The sequence below is a fragment of the Balearica regulorum genome, chromosome 14 (genome assembly GCF_011004875.1).
Source record: "Balearica regulorum gibbericeps isolate bBalReg1 chromosome 14, bBalReg1.pri, whole genome shotgun sequence".
NCBI classification, from domain to species: Eukaryota; Metazoa; Chordata; class Aves; order Gruiformes; family Gruidae; genus Balearica; species Balearica regulorum.
The window spans coordinates 11,607,552-11,626,152 of NC_046197.1; the positions used below are offsets into that span (position 1 = coordinate 11,607,552).

The window sequence follows — 18,601 nt, forward strand, 5'->3', positions numbered from 1 at the left end:
GCCCTGGGGACCGCAGGTGGCCCTCGGTGGCTTTTTCCTGGCAGTTTGGGTCAGTGCAGGGGCGTGATGGGTACGGAGCCTCGTGTCCTTGGGGTGCTCCTGTCTGCTGTGGTCCCCTTTGGGGTATGTCCCCCTGCTGCCCTTAGCACAGCCCTTCCTGGGCTATCACGGGTGTGCTGTGGGGTCAGGGGAAGTGTCCTGCTCCCCTCCAGGTGCTGTGCCTCACTGCTTTTGGGGGGGAACCCTGCAGAGGGGGACCTCGTGCCAGCATGGAGCACTACCTCCTTAGCCCAAGGGACAGCTCCTCGAAGGGGGGACACAGCGTGAGCAGGGTTAGGGTCATGACAGTTGCCAGGTGGGAGTGTGCAAAGGGGGACAGCCTGATCAGAGTGGATGCAGGGTGGGTTTGGGGTCCAAGGCTGGCAGCAGCATCGGCAGCCTCGTGCGCAGCGCGGGGCGGGGGGATGGGGGGGCTGCACACAGCTGCACAGGGATGAGAATAGCAAGTGCGGCTGGGTAGCTAGGGAACAGTTGCTATGGGAGCGGGCTGAGGAGGAGTTCTCACACTCAGAGGGGGCATCTTGGGGTAAAATCCAGGAATTTTCTGCAGCCGTGGAAGGCAGGCAGGCAGTGCAGGGGGATGGGGACTGCCTGGGGATTGCTGCTGCCACCGCACTGGCCAGGATGCTCATGCTGCCCTGCCAGCACAGTTCTGGGCTGTGGCACCCTGGCACCGAGGTCCTGGGGTCACCAATGTGTTAGTGGTGTCTGTCACACGGCCAGCGTGGCTCTGCAGGCAGGCTGGGCTGTGGGCAGCCTGTGGCTGAGCCATGAGCAGGGTGTGGAAGGGTCTATGCCTGTCCCCAGCTCCCCCCCTGCCAAGCGGTGCCCCAGCCTTTTGGGGGAGCCTCATCTCCATCCCTGTCCTTGCTGGAGGGGAGCAGCATGTGGGTGAGGTGGTGCTGGTGTACAGCCAGAACTGGAACTGGCAGGTACGGGTGCTATGGCAGGCTCTGCATGAGCTTTGGATGGGCCCTGGGGGTCCTGAGTGCTGCCCTGAGCTGTGGGGCTGTGGCGGCAGCACCAGCACACCATTTTCAGGGGTGAAGGATGCTCTCAGCTGTTGCCTGGGCAACAGCTCCTCCTCCAGCCCACCATGTGGCTCGGGGAGCGCTCCCCCGCCTGCCTCCCCCCGCTGCCGTGGGGAAGGGGAAGGCAGCTCCCGGCCCCCGGCACTGGCGGGGCCGGAGGCCTGGCTCCCCCTGCTCCCCCTGGCCTGATGATGCCCACGAGCCCTGCGGTGCCCCCCACCTCTGGGTTACCCGTGCCCCGAGGGAGCACCCAGGCCCCCCTGCATGGCCGCAGCCCCCTCCCTGCTGTGGGTGCTGCTCGGGCACCCCCACAACCATCGAGCTGGCGCTGCCGGGCTGCCGCGGCCGTGCTGTGAGGTCCGATCGCAGGAGACGAGTTCCAGCAAGGTGAGTCAGGGCTGAAGCCATGGGGGCCGGGGGAGACGTGGCCACCCGGGCCCTGCTTCGAGCAAGGTGGCAGGGCTTGGCAAGCTGCCGGAGCCGCTTTGCTCTGCCGTGGCAGAAGGCTGCCGGCGCCCGGCTTGCCCGGGTTGTTCCCTGGCTGGGATGGAGGAAGTCCTTCCGGCCAGGCCCCGGCAGAACAATGTGCCGTGTGTGTGGCTGCAGCCAGTGCCTGCCACCCTGCCCACGGGGAGGAAGCGGCGGCGGGGTCACGGCCTGTGTGGGGCACCCTGTTGGGCACTCGCGCCCACTCACCCACCTGGCCTCTGGCCCTGGCACGCTGCGGGCGCTGTGGTTGGCACAGCTCTGCCCTGTAGCCGCGGTCCTGCTGTTCCTGGCACAGTCCCGCAGTGCTGGGCGCAGCAAAGAGAGAGCCCCCAAAGTGGGTGCAGTCCCCAGGAGCCCGGGGAGGTCTTCCACGGGGACCGTGACCACTGCCCTCAGGTGCAGCAGAGAACAGCTTGTGCTGTTCCCCCTGACAGCAAAGAGCCGGGGAAGCCCTAGTGCAGGGGGACAAGTGCTCGGGCCAGGCAGGCAAGGGCTCTGCTCTGGGGCAGGGTGGCCCCAGGGCAGCCCGCTGTGTCACCCAGTGCCACTTCTGACCCTCGCTGTCCTCGGGGCCAGGCTGGCACCCCGGCCCAGCACAGCCCCGTGTCCCACTGCAGTGCCCAGGTGGGCTGCGGCAGGGTCGGTTAAGGTCCCGTCGGTGGCTGAGCTGCCCTCCCTGCCCCGGTCCCTGTGCTGCGCTGAGGAGGATGCAGTGGCACCGAGGCAGGGGGTGGCTGGCACCCCCTGGCCCCCTTCAGCCACCCCCAGGGCGAGTGCATGGCCCCCGCATGGGGGAGCCCGTGGCATCGCCCCACGGGGCATCTCAGGGCTGTCACCCGGGGATTCCCCGACCCCCACGCCGTGGGTATCCCACGGCCACCCCCGGGGATGCCACGGCCCTCGCGGCACCGGCATCCCGCGGCCGTTCCCTGGGGGATGGGGGATTCCCGTGGCATTGCCCGTTCCCCGCGCCCGGTGCAATGCCCCGCCGGTAGCCCCCGCTCGGCGGCGGGTCCCGGGGCGGGGGGGGGGGTGTGGGGGGCCCGCCGGGTCCCTCCCCGAGCCGAGGGCGGGGCGGAGCGGCGGGGCGGGAGCCCGGGCGGGGCGGCGCGCGGCGGCGGCGCGGGAGCGCTCACCGGAGACAAAGGCAGCGCCGGGAGGCGGCGGCGGTGCCGCGCACCGGGCCCCCTTCCCCCCGCCCCCGCCGCCGCCCTATGGAGCCGCCGCCGGCCGCCTGAGCCACGTGCGCCGCCGGTAACGGGACCCGCGGAGGGAGCGGGCGCGGCGCCTCCGCCTGTTGCGTGGCGCGGAGGCAGCGGGGCCGGGGCGGGGGCGCGCGGGGCCGCGGAAACCGGGGGCCGGGGCGGAGGCGCGCGGCGCGTACCGGGGCGCGCGCCTCCGGTCCGTCCCCGGCGGGCGCGCGCCTCGGGGGAGGAGGAGGGTGCTGCCGCGCCCGGCACCGGGAGCGGGGAGGTCCCCGCCGGGGTGTCCCCCTCCCGGCGGAGGCACCGGGCGGGGATGCGTCGCGGGCGGCGGGGCTCAGGCCGCGGACGAGGACAGCGGGACGGCCCGGGGGCACCGGCGGGGCCCGGCACGGCGGCTGCTCCCAGCCGGGCGGCCGGTCCGCTCCCCGCCTGGCGTGGGTGTCTCCCAGCCCGGCCCCGCGCCTCCCCCAGCCCGCACGTCCCCGGCCCCACCAGCTCCGCTCCCCCCGCACGCCCCAGCTGCAAACGCCCCCGGTCCCCAGGCGCCACCAGCCCGTCCTGCTCCGGTTCCCGGTGTCACCCCGGCCGTTACCCCGGTGCTCGACCCGCGGCCCTTCCCGCACGGTGCCCTCCCGGGGATACTCAGGCCGCCGGCGGGGAGCCTGTTGCAGCCGGGGCCGGCGAGCTCTGCCCGCACCGAGCCGGCCTTAGCCGGGCAGCGGTGGCGGCTTAGGGCGCCCCGGGAAGGGTCACCCGCTCCCCAGAGACCCACGGCCCGACGCTGCCTCTGCCCCCGCTTTTGTCTGCGTGACGGAGCGGCCCCCGCTGCCCGCCGGAGCGTGGCCAGGGCTCCCCGGCCCCTTCCTTCCCCCATCCCTCCTTCCTTCCGGCTGGACTCGGCCCTCCGGCCCCGCTGCCCTTCCCGCGGCCCCGCCGGCCCCTTCAGCACCGGTGGCCCCCCCGCAGTCCCCTCGCCGGCAACGTGGCCCTGTCCCACGGGCGGCCGGGGACCCCGCGCCCCTTCGCCGGGCAGCGGCACCTCTGCGGTCGCCTTGCCCTCGGCCACCGCCGCTCCAGTGCTCGCCCTCCTCCCTGCTAGCAAGCCCGTTCTCTCCTACACCACGATAATAATAATCTTGACGGGTGCTTACGTGCCTGCCTGCGAGCACCCATGGGTGCTGGTCCCCGCTCGATGATGTGTTTGCCACCCCCCCCCCCCGGCACACGCCGTCCCTGTTCGGTGCTCAGCTGGATGTGACTGAGCTGTCAGCCTGCCCAAAGGCAGGGAACTGGCAGGGGTGACAGTGTCCGTCACCACCAACCCCCCCTCCTGCATCGCCATGTCAGGGTGCCCCCTGACCCTCCCCAGTGGCCGCAAGGCCAGCGATGGCCGCGGTGCACGTGCTCCCGTGAGTGCCACGTGCCGCAGGCAGCCGACCGCTGGCTCCGCACATCCCTCCTCCTCCCCGGGACACCCCACTATGGGGTGGCATGGGGCGGCAGGCTCTGAGCTGCCCAGGATCTGCAGCCAATTTGGGGTGCACTGGGTGGGCAGGAGTGGGGGGGATGCCAGCAGATGCCCCGTGACCTCAAGGGTGTCAATGACATGGGGCCACAGCATCTGTCTCCTGCCCTAGGGTGCCTGGCAGTGCCGTGACAGGGTGCTGGGAGGGGTGCGGGTTTGCAGCCGTGGGGGCGATGGCGGGGGCGCGCATGGGGCTGTGCATGGCTCCCTGCCGGCTGCGGGCACCGCTGCGCATGTAGAGCGAGTCACCATGGGAACAGGGCAGCCGTGTCCCCACCATGTTCACGCTCGTGTCTGTCTTGTTGCAGGGCCCCCTTCCCGGCGGCCCTCTCCCAGTGATGGGCAGCGGGACCCCGGCCGCCCCACCGCCCTGCCGCCCACCCCGCCAGCCCCCTGCCCCGCCACCCGCCCAGCGCACCCAGGCCTGACCCACCCGCTCCAGCCCCCCCCTAGCTCCATGGCGAGGATGGACCCTTGACGGCGGGCGCCCACGGGCCGGAGGAGACGCCGCTGGGCACAGCCTGGGGAGATGCCCTCGGCGGCCCTGACAGCATCGGGTCCCACTCTGGCCCTGCCGCCGCCCTGAGCATCCCGTTCCCCACCCCGAGGGCAGGAAGAGGCAGGGGCCTCCCCACCCGGGCCGGCAGCCAAGATGGTGATGTCCCAGGGCACCTACACCTTCCTCACTTGCTTCGCGGGCTTCTGGCTCATCTGGGGGCTCATCGTGCTGCTGTGCTGCTTCTGCAGCTACCTGCGGCGGCGGGTGAAGCGGCAGCAGGAGGAGCGGCTGCGGGAGCAGAGCTTGCGCGCGCTGGAGCTGGAGCCGCTGCACTACGAGGGTTATGGGGGCAGTCCCCCTGGCATCGCCATTCCCCACCGCCTCCGCCTTGAGCCCCACCATCATCACCCCCACCACATCCCACCCCCCCGGCCCTGGAGCTGCCGGCACGGTAAGGAGCAGGGAGGGGCTCTCGGCATCCCCAGAGCGCACGCCTCCCCCCTTTTTTGGGGACATACGGCACGAGAGCCGGGGCGCAGTGCTGACGGCAGCGGGGGTCCGGGGGGACTTTGCCTTGCAGAGTCTGACCTGTCGAAGCCGCCATGCTATGAGGAGGCGCTGCTGATGGCGGAGCCCCCTCCGCCGTACAGCGAGGTGCTGATGGACACGCGGGGGCTGTACCGCAAAATCAACGCCCCCTTCCTGAGCCACGAGCGGCTGGAGAAGCAGGAGCAGCCCCCCAGCTACAAACCCCTTTTCCTGGATGCCGGCTACGGTTCGGCGCTGCACCTGCCCCGCTCGGCCAGCCCCGGCCCTGCCTGCCCGGACCTCTACCTGCAGGCAGAGTGCTCCCCCCGCATGTTTCCCAGCTGGACGGACTCGGAGCTCAGCAGCAGGGACACCTATGAGCCAGGACCCTGGCACCTCCCGGTCTCCATGCCCCTCTTCGGCAGGACTACCGCTGTCTAACGGCGGCCCCTGGGGACCCCCGGACCTTGCTGCGGGTGCCCCTCTGGCACTGGGAGGGGGGGGTGGTTTCGGTTGCCTGTGTCACCCCGGGGACGCCCGCCCCGGCGCGGGCCATTGCCGCCGGCGCGGAAGGGGCTGGTTCCCCGTCTGGCCCCCGCTGGCCCCCCCATGGCCGGGGGCGCTGGGGACCCGGACTCTGCTCTGTTTCTTAAATTTTTTGTTTGTTACAGTTTGAGAATAAAAGTTTGTGGCTCGGGTTTGCCTCCCAGCAGGCTGGCATCGTGGGACCCCCCAGCGTGGTGGATCACCCCCCCCACCCCCCACCGGCCCTCCCTGGCACCCCCCAGCAGGCTGCAGCCCCTGTGGGAGTCGCTTTATTTATTAACAGACATGAGCACACCGCCGGTACAGAACTTGTGCTTTCCAAAAACAGTTACTGTAGGGGGGGGAGAGGGGCCAAGCGGGGGCCAAGCGGGGGGGAAAGGGGGCTCCCAGCAAGGAAAGGAGGGGAGAGCAAAAGCCCCACACCAGCTCCCCACCGGGTTTTGGGGGGGGGGGGGGGCCACCGCCGGCCGCAGCCTCGCCTCAGTTGGGTGACTTTATTGCCATATTAATTTATTATTATTCTTATTATTCTTCCTTTTTTTTTTTTTTTTTTCACTCGTGCAAAGTATGGGGAGGCTCCCGGGGGGGCACGAAGAGAACGAGGACCCTGTCCCACAGCCGGGCAGGGGATGCGAGCATGTCCCCCCCCCCCACCCCCCCCCGAAGGGGTGCTGGGGCAACGAGGGGGGGACAACTGCTAAGGGGGGGGGGGGCCTGACACAGCTCCTACCGACAACTTAAAAAAAGAGAAAGAGATGGGCGGCTGTAAAAGGTGCCCCGGGGTGGGGGCGCAGCGGGGCAGCCCCCACCCAGAGGCCTCATCCTGCGGGGCCCTGCCGGGGCGAGGGGGGGGCCCGGCCCCCAGCTGCGGCCCCCTCACGCCCCGCGCCGGCCGGGGCGGGCTGCCTGCACCAGCAGCGGGGCCCGAGCTTACAGGCCCCCCCCGAAGCTCTCCTCCTCCTCGGGCAGGGGGTCTGCGTCCCAGCATGTGATGTCAATCTCTGGGGGACAAGGTGGGGGAGGGTGTCAGGGTGGCATAGGGTGCCCCATGGAGTGGGACAGGGTGGCATGGGGTGCCCCATGGTGGGCTGTTCCCCCCCACCCCCCCCCACCCCGTCCCCACTGACCTGGGGGCTTGTTGTAGAAGACAGGCTGGGGGGCTTTGGCCGATGGCTCCTCAGGGGGGGGCACCTCCTCCTCCTGGGACTGACTGAAGTAGCCCTCACTGGCCTGGTGGGGGGGGGGGTGGGGGGGGGTGGGTTCAGGCGGTCAGGACACACACACCACCCCCCACCCCACCACCCCCCCCCGTTAACCCCCGAACATCCCACCACATCCCCCAGCAATGCTCACCTGCTCCCCACGACCTGGCGTCCCATCCTTGGGGGCCATCTCCCCGTTGGTGATGGGGGGAGTCTCTCGGCCCGGGATATCCTCCTGGGGGGCACGCTGGCAGCCGAGCCCCCGTGGCTGGGGGTCCCCCCCGCCGGCTGCCACCTCCTCCTCCTGCTCCGCATCACAGAAGGTGGCGGGGGGCTCGGGCAGCTCATCCAGGCTCAGCAGGGGCCCCTCGTCGGGCAGCACGGCTGGGGGGCCCTCAGGAACGGGGGCAGCGGGCAGGGGCCAGGCGGCAGCGGGGGTCTCCCCGTCGCTCTGCCACAAGTCGATGAGGCTCTCGGGGTTGGGGGTCTCCCCAGGCTGGGGCTCAGCGACCGTGGGTGGTGGGGAGGGCTCGGTGGGCTCCAGGGTCACCAGGTCCCCCAGGATGTCACCCCCTGCTGTCCACGCTGGCCTGGCATCGGGCTCGTCCCCAGGGGGCTCGGTGGCCTTGTCCTCGGGCCCTGGGAAGGGCCAGTGCTGCTCGGGGGCGGCTGGCCCCAGCTCCTGGGTGCTGGGGCTGGGGGAGTCTGCAAAGGGGGGGGGCACAGCAGTCAGCGGGGACAGATGCCCCTCATCCAGGGCTGGGGGGCACCCAGGGACAGGGCTGCAGTGGGGGGGGGGGGAATGTCCTTTGGGCTGGGTGCAGTAGGGAGATGCTGCAGGGATGGGTGGGAGTGGCTGGACAGCGAGGGGACCGATGGCACACACCATGCCACAGGGGGGGCATGGCGGGGGGGGGGGGGGGAAGGTGATCCTTTGGGGGGGGGGATGTGGCTGGGCCCTGCTGGGGGGGGGGGAGGGTTGTGTGGCTGGGAGGCATGGTGGGGGTGTGGGGGTGTGGGTGGTGTTGGATGGGGAGGGGTGCACTGGGAAGATGCAGAAGGGAAAACTGGGATGCACCAAAGGATGCAAAGAGGCCAGTGGACGCAGCAGGGACAGCAGGGACACATGGCGGGGGGGGGGGGGAGGGCTGGCTGCAGCGGAGCTGGCTGGGATGCACTGGGGATGCAGTGGGGATGCATGGAGGGAAGCAGCAACGCCAGCAGGGATGTACTGCGGGATGGCGTAGATAGGGCAGAGTCGCATTGGGGGGATGCAGCAGAGACAGCAGGGATGCACTGGAGACGGCAGGGATGCAACAGTGATGGCAGGGAATGCACTGGGGATGCAACAGAAATGGCGGGGATGCACCAGCACAGAGCAGCAGATACGGTGGGGATGCACTAGGGGACACAGCAGAGATGGGGGGGTGGAATCTACCAAGGGATGCAGATAAAACAGCACGGATGCACTGAGTGATGCAAGTGAGGTTGGCAGGGCTGCAGCATCGGAGCTGCAGCAGGGTACGCAGCGGGGGCTGTGGCAGAGGCAAGGGGGCTACAGCAGGGGGACATGTTGCAGGGAACCGCAGGGATGTGCCCGGCAACCCCAGGCAGTGGGAGCCCTGCGCCCACCTTTGGGCGTTGTCGGCGTCTCGTCACCTGAGGCGCGGGTGCCCGGCTCGCCCTGTGGCGTGGCGGCCGGGCTGGACTCGCAGGGGCTGCAGCCCGCTGCCGAGGCCTTGCGGTAGGCGTCCGACTGGCTGCCTGCGGACAAGGGAGACAGGGTGGCGTGGGGGGGGGCTGCCCACATCGGAGGGGAGCCAGCACCCCAGCGCCGCCCCTGCTCCTGCCCCACGCCAACCCAGCCACGAGCTGTCAAATGCACGCCATCATGTACCTGCCACCATGTAGTCTTCTGCAGTGGCACAGCAGAGGCACCCAGGGGTGCGACAACCACCATGCCGTCCCCCCCCACCCTGGCATACCCCCCGGCCCCACACAGCCATAGCCCCCACATCTGCCAGGCAGGGGAACAGGCAGCCCCGTACCTGCTGTGGCACATGCCGGCCCTGCCCACGCATCGCCCAGCTGGGCCTTGGCACAGCCTCTTCCACGGGCACAGCTCTGTGCCCCACTACTCCCTGGCCAGGGGGCACAGCCCCACATGGCCCCAGGCACCACCTGGCTCCTTCTGCCCCATGGGCAGAGCCCCACATGATCCTGGGCACAGCCTTTTCCATCCCGTGCTGGTCCATGGTCACAGTCCTGCATGGTGCAGCACGCAGCCTGCCCCGTCCCCTTCTGCCCCATGGGCACAGCCAGACGCGCCCCACGGGCAGAACCTGTCCCATCCTCGTCTGCCCCATGAGCAGAGCCTGCCCTGTGCCCCCTCTAGCCCACGGGCACAGCCTGCTCCATCCCACAGCAGAGCATCACCTCCCTGGGCACAGCTCTGCCCTGTCCCCATCTGTCCCATGGGCACAGCCTGCCTGGTGCTCCCTCCCCGTACCACGGGCACAACTGGCCCCACGGGTGCAGCCTGCCGCATCCCCCCACCCCAGGGGCACAGTGCCCACCGTGGGACTAGACCCAGCTGGGACGTTCAGGGTGCCCATGGGTGTGGGTGCAGCCCCCGCTGGGCTGCTGGGCCCCCTCGGGGTGCCCACGGGAGGGGCGTTGCCTCTGCCATTGGTCCCACGGCTCCGTCCTCGTGCCCCTCAGCCCGGTGTGCCGTGGGGCTGGGGTGGGTTGTGGGGTGGCCGCCCGCGACTCAGCCCCCCGGAGCTGCGTGCCTGGGGGCTCCCAGCTACCTACATGGGAAGAAAGAGGAGAGATTTGGGGTGCGGTGGCAGGTGATATAGGGGAAGGGGGTCCGCGGGGGGGAGGAGGAGGAGGAGGAGGAAGAAGGCGGCCCACTGTCAGCTGTCTTTATGAAAGGACAGTGCAGACGACCTGCCGAGAGAAAGACAGACAGACAGACGGACGGAGAGAGAGAGAGCAAAGAGATGGGTCAGTCCCTGCTCAGCATGGCCATGGCAGGGCCGGCGCACCGGGGCACCGGGACAGGAGGACGGCAGGATAGGAGGCAGCACCGACAGCAGGACAGGAGGATGGCAGGAAAGGAGGATGGAAAGACAGCAGGACAGAAGGACAGGAGGCAGCGTTAAGTGGCTAGGTGGGGAGAGAGGCCAGACACAGCCATGGGGCCAACTATCTGCTCAGACACAGCATGGCCCCACAGCACAGCCCCACAGCATGAACCCATGGCACAACCCACGGCACGGCTCCACGGCTTGGCCACAACACACAGCCCACAGCACGACCCACGGCACAGCCCCACAGCATTGCCCCAAGGCACGACCCCACAGCACAGCCCCACAGCACAGCCCATGGCATGACCCATGGCATGACCCCACAGCAGGAAGACACATCACAGTGCCCCCCCCCCCCCCCGGCCCCAGCACAGCCCCATGGCACAGTCGCACCGCACAGCCCCCACAGCACAGCACCCCAGCACGACCCCCAGCACAGCCCCATGACTTGGTCCCACAGTCGGAGGTGCCCACCAGGACAGCCAGCCCTGCTACAAAGAGAGTCCCAGGGCTGTACCCCAGCCTGTGGGGCAGCCTAGTTTCCCCGTGGGGCACCCCCTGCCCAGCCACCCCAACCCCACGGCCAGCCTTTGGCAGGGATAGCCCCACTGCCACGGCCAAAGACCTGCTGGCATCACCCCAACCCAAAAGCAGGGTATCCTGCACCGCCACAAGCACCCACCCTGGCAGTGGGGACCCTGGGGTGGGCACGCCATGGGGGTGTCCCACACCCGCCCCACTCGTTTCTGCCACTTTTAGCTGACTCTGTGGGAAGAGTTTCCTTCCCAAGCCACACCTTGGACCCCCAGCTGCACCCTGACCACGCACAGCCACCCTGCCTGCCGGCGTGGGTGGGTGGACAACACCCGAGCGAGCGGGGAGCAGGATGCACCTCCCCTTGCGGAAGACCTCCCCCTGGCATCCAGACCCTGCCAAGCTGCCCTGACAGCCGGGGACACAAGGTGTGGTGGCGGCAGTGGTGGCAGTGGCACGGCAGAGGCACGATGACCCTCTGCCATCCTCATGCCCACCCACCATCATGGCACCAGGGACAGCAGAAGGGGACACCGCCTCCACATCGTACCCAGCCCCGGTGGCCCCAGATCCTGCTGTGACCTGCTGAGCTGCGGGGAGCTCCAGCGGCGCCACACTCACCTGCTCCACAGCCTGCAGAACCCCCCAGCCTCTCTGTGCCCCCCCCGGTGCCCACAGCCCCCCCCCCCAGTCCCTCACCTGTCCTGTGGCTGCCTGGCGAGATGGCGTCGCTGCTGCCCGATGCCACCCGCTCCTGCTGCTTGAAGAAGTCCCGGGGGTTGTCGGGCCTCTGAGCGATGATGGCAGCAGCCTCCTGTGGGGACGGGGCAGGCTGAGACCCACTGCCTCGGGGAAGTAGGGCTGTGGGACCACCCTCCACGCACACCCCCCCCCGGCTGGGTCCCCGTCCAGCTGTGGGCACTGCTGGCTGGGGAGCGAGGACTGGCACCGGGCATGGCCACAGCTGCACTCACCTCCACCTCTGACTCCGATTTCCTGAGCTGCTGCCTGTCGTCCTCCTCTTGCTGCTCCCCCTGGAAAGAGATGCGGCATCACCCCCCACCCCTGGATACCCTGGAGCATGGCTGGGAAAAGCCCTTCCCTGGGGGTGGTGGTGCCAGGCAGCAACTCTGACTCCGACCCCAGCCCTGTGCCCACCATGGCACTTACAAAGATGGACTGCTCCTTCAGGCGCTGCCGGGCCTCCTCTGCCTCCATGCTCTGCTGCTTCCGCCTGCGATGGGGGCACAGGAGAGGGGCTGGGCACCGGCTCCTGCCAGCCCCTGCCCGCCACCCCCTGCCCAGCCCCGTCCTCAGTGGGGACGAACACCCATGTGCCCACCCAGCCGCTCACAGCACGCGCCCAACCACCCTGTGTGCGTGACCATCCCACACCCGACGGGACACAGCCCCCCCCCAGCCCCCGCCGTGCCTGTGCTCCTCAATCTGCTCCTCCCGTTCCCGGTAGCGCCGCTCCCGCTCCTCCTGCTCCAGCCGCTCCTGTTCCATCCGCTCCTGTTCAAACCGCAGCCGGGCATCCAGGGCCTTTTTCCGCTCCTCCTCCTTACGCAATTCCTCCTCTTTCTGGTGGAGGGGGGAATAAACGATGGGGCTGTCCATCAGCCTGCTGGCAGCTCACCCCACTCCTGGGGGGCCTCCGGCTGACCACCCCTGCACCCTACCTTGGCTTGTTCCCAGAATTGCTCCCGGTTGAGCCGCTTCATCTCCACGGTGGCGTCAGTTTTCTGGTAAGTGGTGCCCTGGGACGGAGGAGAGGCGGGGGGGGGCGGAGGGGCTGGGATCAGTGAAGGGGAATAACAGTAAGTGGCACACGGGGTGATGGGATGCGGCAGACAGGAGCCCCGGGCGGGAGAGATGCCCCGCGCCCGCTGCCATCGCCACCATCGCTATCACCGTGGGGACATTACCACGGGCTCGGCATTCTCGTCCTCCCGCAGCCGCAGGCGGTGCAGCACTGGGCTGGAGACGCGGGCTAGCCCATTGGAGAGCCGCTGCCCGATGGCCCCTGGGTCGATGTCCTCCACGCTGCTGGCGTTGACGATGACGTCCACACCCTGGTGAAGGGTGAGCAGCCATCAGGGACCAGGCTCAGTGCCCCGGCAGCATCATCCCCCTCCCCGGCATCACCCACCTGGAAGAACTCAGCAATCTTGGCCACATGGCTGGCGCAGGCACACTTGCGGGCGTCCGGCACGTCCTCGCCCACCTGTGGCAGCCAGGGAGGGGCTGAGCCAGGGAGGGGCAGCAGGGTGACCCCCCACCCCACTGACCACCACGAGGCAGCGGGACTGTGGGGCACCCGCAACCCCCCTGGCCACGGTGGGCTCCTCCCTCACACCCAGCCATGCCCCTGCCAACACTGCAGCCCCCGGCGGGCATGGCCCCCCCCAGCGTGGCACCCCCCACTCACCCAGTTGACAAGGACATATTTGGGGAGCACGGCCTGGGGGTCCTTGACGCTGCAGAAGCCATACATCACCTTCTGGATCTCAAAGTGGCTGGAGAGCTCCAGCAAACCTCCACCTGGCACGGCACTGTCAGCCCATGTCCACCCGGCACCAGGATGGGTGACGGGGAAAACACCGGCAGAGCCAAGCCGGCTGCAGGGACAGAGGACCTTACCTCCTGATGCTGCCAGCTTCAGGTCATCGGAGCCATCCTCGTACGTGTAGAGGGCCCTGGGGAGACAGCATGGGTGAGCCACACCTGCGGGGAGTGTGGGGTGGCCCCCCCACCTCCCCATCCTGCTAACAATGAGGTCAGGGCAGGTCCTGGGGGGCTGGCCAGGTGCCCCCGGGCTGCCAAACAGCCACCCCAACCCCTTGTTCATCGCCACTGGGAAGGGCCAGGCTGTCAGGCAGGGCAGGCAGGACTTTGGATAGGGTCCATTCCCCCTCCATGCCAGCTGGCAGCCATGGGGCAGGGTCCCAAGGTTGGGGACAGAGGGGTCACTTGTGCACAGGGACCAGCTGGTTGCTGTGCCATGCCACAAGCCGCTACGGCCTCACAGCTCCTCGCATGCCCATCTCTGTCGTCCCCCCCCCGACCTTGCCGGTTACCGCTGGCTTTGGGGACAGCCCCATGCCCTGGCCGGGAACTCGGGGCCGCTCACGTGCCCGGCTGCGTGAGCCACCGGCCCAGCAGGCACCAGGCCGGGGGAGGACGCTGGAGCACCAGCAGCAGCAAATCAATGTGCCGCCGGGGTGTGATGGGGCCGTCATGGAGACTGTTCCTTGGAAACCGTTCCTGGCGGACGGGAAACCCCCTCTCACTCCCATTGTACCCTCCGGGGCTCCATGGGGACCCCCGCCTGCCTGCACCTCCCCAGGGGTGTGCAGCTAGCTATGAGCGGGGGGAGGGTGCATGCTGAATCGGTCCAGGGCGGGTGGGCGAGGGGATGGATGTTGCTAGGCAACCAGCATCCTCCATCACCATAGCAACCCCCCCCATCCCAGCTGGGATGCAGCTCGCCCCGATGACGAGGTGATTAGCGGAGGGGAGCGGGGGAGGCAGGCAGGCAGCGGGGACCTGCCGGGGTCTGGCAGGCACCCAAACCTGCCTGCCACCGTCATGCGCTGCACCCGGAAAGCTGGGGCCGCTCATGCTGGACAGTCCCCCCAGTCCCTGCACTGGGGCGGGCGGCTCTGCTGATCGGCACTCAGCTGGTGGTGCCCGCACAGGGCTTGCCGGAGTGCCAAAATCCCTGCGGTGCCAGGCAGAGCCGTCCTCACCCGAGCTCGCAGCTTCCAGACAGAGGCTGGGCTTGGTGATGGGAATCGGGGGGGGGGGGTGTCCCTACAGGCAGAGTCCCCCAAACGAGTGCTATGGCTGGACGCCACGAGCTGAAAAACAAGGGGAAGGCAGGTGGGTGTCTAACATGGAGGGTGCCTCCCTCCACCCCCCAGCACCCATCACTCCATGAGCCCCCAGCAGCGAGTCGCAGATAATTGCACCAACAAGATTGACTTTAATCCACACATCCCAATCCTGCTAATCGGCTGCCGGCGTCGGCTCCCAGCCTGGAGTCGGCAAAGCAGCTGCAAAGCGCCGTCTGCGATGCCTGCACTGGGGAAGGGTGGCAAATGCAGCCCCTGCCTGCAATCGTCGTCTCTGCCTGCAACTGCAGCCCTGTCTCAGGGACCTGCTGTGATCCCCAGGCAGGAGGGTGGATGGCAGCAGTTTAGGGGAGCCCAGGGCTGCAGGCAGGGGTTCGGGGCTTGCAGGGTGGGATGCAGCTGGCTGCAGAGGGGACGAAACAAGTAGGGCAGAGCCATGGCATTGCTGCCTGGGGAGCCTGTGGGTGCTGGGAGCATCCACTGCCTGCTCTTCCCCCATTCCCCGGGACCCTGCCATGCAGGGTGGCACCCGAGCAGGGTGCTGTTGCCTGCACACAGGAGTGCTCCCAGGGCAGCCAGAGCTTGGCAGGGTCCCATCACCCTGGGGACTGCCATGGAAACAGAGCCCTGCCCTGAGCGTAGCCCAGCAGCATGGCCTGACCCCACACCAGAATGGAGGATCCATATGTTTCCAGTTCAGGGGCCAGCGGGGCCATGCTGGGGCCAGCAGCATCCCCAGGGACCCACAACCCAACAGCATCACCACGAGCCCCAGCAGCAGGGACTGCCACGCCACAGTGGGTGCAGACAGCATCATGCATCGCTTATCCCCTTCCACAGGCTTTAATCCCTCCACCCAGCACATACAACGCCTTCCCACCCCCTGGGCTACAGGCACGTAGGGCACCCATGGGTGAGGTGCCCCATGCAGCCCAGGGAGGAGGGCTCCCCACAGCCAGGGGACTCCAGCAAGGATCCCCACATTACCCACCAAGGGGACAGCAGCCCCGCTGCCCTCGCACGGCCCCATCGCTCACCAAAGCAGACGGACCAGCACCCATGGGTGCCAGCACCCAGGGCACCAGCTACTGCCTGCCCCCCTCACCATGGCTGATGTGGGGGGAGCATCGCCCCAGCCCGCTTTGCCCAAGCCCGGGCACATGTGTTTCCAATGTGGCTGGGAGCTCCAGGGAGTCGGCGTGCTCAGAAAGCAGCACCAAATTCCTTTCCGATCGAGTAATGGGCCCCAGCAGCCTCCGCGAGGCAGGGCAGGGGGAGGGGACACTCGGACCCTCCAGGATCGGGCTCGGGGCGGGGGGAATCCCAGACTAAACACAGGGATCCCGGCCGGGTGAGAGAGCGGCATCCCCCGGCATCAGCCAAGGCCCAGACTCCGGTGCAGCATCCTCACAGTCCCTGGCTCCTGGGCCACCGCCGGGGGACAGTCCCCATCACCCCTACCCAGTGCAGCCCCCCAAGCATCACCCCTCATCCCGCACCCGGGCACTGGACCCTGCTGCTCCCACTGGCACCAAGTGCCAGGCACCCCCAGTGACACAAGGATGGAGGGGCTGAGGACAATGGGGTGAGCTCACCCCCAAGGATGGGGATGGTGGGGGCTCACTGCCTGGCCGGAGCTCAGCTCTCGAAGCAGGGGGGGGCGGCCCCTGCACTTGCCTTCTCGGGAACCGTTTCTGCTGCTCTCAGCAGCTTTGGCAGGGAGGGCTCCTTTGCAGCGGATGCTGGGAAGCGAGATGTACCCAGGGCTGACAGCTGCCTCCTGGCCGGCAACAAGCACCGCGCTTGCCCACAGCACCCTTGGGCTGGCAGCGGGACCGTGGGGCTCCCTGGAGACCTGGGGCTGGCAGGGCGGGGGACCTGAACAGGCCCACACAGCCTTGGGGGGCTCCCAGCCCTGCCCAGAGAGCAGGGATCTGGCTAGAGAGTAGCGTGCATCCCTGCTGGGGAGTGGGTGCACCCCGGCTGGGTGCTGGATGCCCCCCAGCTGGGCAGTGGGTGCACCCTGGCTGGGCGGTGGGCGCGCAGTAGGCACCCCAGCCAGAGACCAGCACGCACAGCATGCACCCAGTGCTGCCCAGCACCTCGGCTCTGTCCAGCGAGCTGCACCCCATGGTGCTGGCAGCATCCCCCCCACGCACAACACAGGTACCCCGGGGAGCAAGGAGGGGATCCCGGGGGGGCAGCCGGCCCGAGCCAGCCCTACAGCACCCGAATGGGGCTGGGAGATGAGGGTGGGCGCTGGGAGCATTGGGATGGCCGTGGGGAGATGCTCCCTGGGGGCTCCTGCGCCGGCTGCAGCGGTGCGTGGATCTGGCCGGGCCCCGCGCCCGCAGCACAGGGTATCCAGCTCTGAGGGTGCGGGTAGGGCAGGGCAGCCCGGGTGGTCCCGCCGGGGGAGGCCACCCCCCGCCTGGAGCTTGCAGCAGCCCCAGCCCGGCGGGGCAGTCCAGCTCCGGCGCACCGCGGCCCCCCCGGGGATAGGGTACCCCGGGAGCAGGGGGGGGATGGGGGCAGCGGGGCCGGGGGGGGGGGATGTCCGGCCCGGCCCCCCCGCGGCCGCAGGCCTCGTTCCGCCGGGGCAGAGGTGCCGCCCGCTGCCGGGGCACCGCCGGGGCCGGCCGGGAGCGGGGCCGGGCTGGGGGCGCCCCGACCTCCCATCCCAGGTGCCCCTGCCTGCGGCTCCGGCTCCAGACAATGGCGAGGGACTCGGGGCCGGGCCCAGCACCGGGGGGACCCCCGGGCCCTCCCCGCCGTGCGCGGACCCCCCGCTCCCCGCGCTCGCTGCCCGGCGGGGGGTCGGGCCGTACCGGGGGCTCCCGGGAGGCGGCGGGTCCCGGCGCTCGCACGTGCCGGCCCGGCGCAGACAAAGCGGGGACCGCGCCCCGGCCCGGTGCGGCGGCGGCAGGCAGGTGCGGGCACCGGGGGCGGCGGGCCGGGCACACCCCCCACACATCCTTCCCCCCCCCCCCCCCGCCGCCCCGCCCGCCTTTGTGTGCCGGGGCTCCCGACACCGCGGGCCCAGGGCGGCGGGGGGGCGCAGCGCGGGGCGCGGCCGGTGTTACCGGGCGGCTCCGTGCACAAAGGGCGGCGGCGGCGGCGGGGACAAAGGGGCGGCGGCGGCGGCGGCGGGCGCGCTCACCAGTCGGTGGGGCTGTCCTCGCCGATCACGTCCTGGTAGGAGGCGAGCAGCTCCAGGCGGTGCGCCGCGAAGCCGACGCCAGCCATGGCGGGGCCGGGATGCTGCCGGGGGGACCGGAGGGACCGGCCGCCTGCCCGCCTCCGAGACACTGCCGCAGCGGCCGGGCGGAGGGGCGAGCGGCGGGGAGGCTCCGCCCGCCGCCGCGCCCGGTCCTAGCGCCGTGAACGGCGCCCCCCCCCCTCCGCCCCCCCAGCCCGGCCCCCGCCCCCGCCCCGGCCCCCGCCGCGCCCCCGGGGCGCCCCCGGGGCACCCCGCCGGCCGCGCCGCCGGGCATCGCGCCAGGACCCCTGGGGTGCGGGCAGCATCGCCCCCACCCCGGGCTGCCCCCGCACACGGCTCGCCCCCGGGATCCTGCACCCCGCGGACCCACAGCCTGGGCTCTGCTCTGCCCCCACACCCTGGGCCATCCCCCGCCCCGGGGACCCTCAACCCCAGAAACCTGAACCCCGGCTGAGCTCCCTCCTGGGATCGTGCACCTTGGCTGGGTCTGCACCCTGGGCTCTCCTCTGTCCTGGGGACTGGCATCCTGTGCTACCCCCTCTTCTGCACCTTGGGGTCCTCACAGGCTGGGTGCTCCTCTGCACCCCAGTCCCTCCCCTGCCCCGTGGTCCCCTTCACTCTGGGTACACGACCTGCCGGGAACCCTGTGCCCTCAGCTCCCCTCTGCCCCGAGTCCCTGTGCTTTTGCGCTGGCGCCACAGAGCTCTGTGGGGGCTCCCAGCTGGGTCCGCATGCTCCTGCCAGGGCAGGCAGCATTGCCCTGCCCCACCCTGCCTCTCCGACCCCTGGCACTGCCCGCATCCGAGACCAGAA

At 69.8% G+C, this 18,601-nt stretch overlaps 2 protein-coding genes across 3 annotated transcripts; one reads left to right on the plus strand and one right to left on the minus strand.

The window, feature by feature from the left end:
• The first annotated feature begins 1,149 nt into the window (after nt 1-1,149).
• Nucleotides 1,150-6,057, plus strand: PRR7 (proline rich 7, synaptic). The gene is made up of 3 exons (XM_075766377.1): nt 1,150-1,478; nt 4,619-5,260; nt 5,390-6,057. The coding sequence occupies exons 2-3, from the start codon at nt 4,963-4,965 to the stop codon at nt 5,776-5,778; spliced, it is 687 nt and encodes a 228-aa protein (XP_075622492.1). The 5' UTR covers nt 1,150-1,478; nt 4,619-4,962; the 3' UTR covers nt 5,779-6,057.
• A 79-nt stretch (nt 6,058-6,136) lies between these two features.
• Nucleotides 6,137-17,916, minus strand: DBN1 (drebrin 1). 2 transcript variants are annotated; one of them, XM_075766372.1, is made up of 15 exons: nt 17,729-17,916; nt 13,355-13,410; nt 13,143-13,255; nt 12,864-12,938; nt 12,640-12,786; nt 12,394-12,471; nt 12,144-12,295; nt 11,882-11,945; nt 11,686-11,745; nt 11,411-11,525; nt 9,900-10,037; nt 8,718-8,849; nt 7,237-7,790; nt 7,011-7,113; nt 6,137-6,884 (listed from the first exon to the last, which is right to left on the minus strand). In XM_075766372.1, exons 1-15 carry the CDS (start codon nt 17,812-17,814, stop codon nt 6,814-6,816), a joined length of 1,944 nt encoding a protein of 647 aa, XP_075622487.1. In that variant the 5' UTR covers nt 17,815-17,916; the 3' UTR covers nt 6,137-6,813. The 2 variants fall into 2 exon arrangements, with proteins under 2 accessions (XP_075622487.1, XP_075622488.1); XM_075766373.1 differs by lacking the exon at nt 9,900-10,037 and having other exon boundaries at nt 17,729-17,915.
• Between the last annotated feature and the right edge of the window lie 685 nt (nt 17,917-18,601).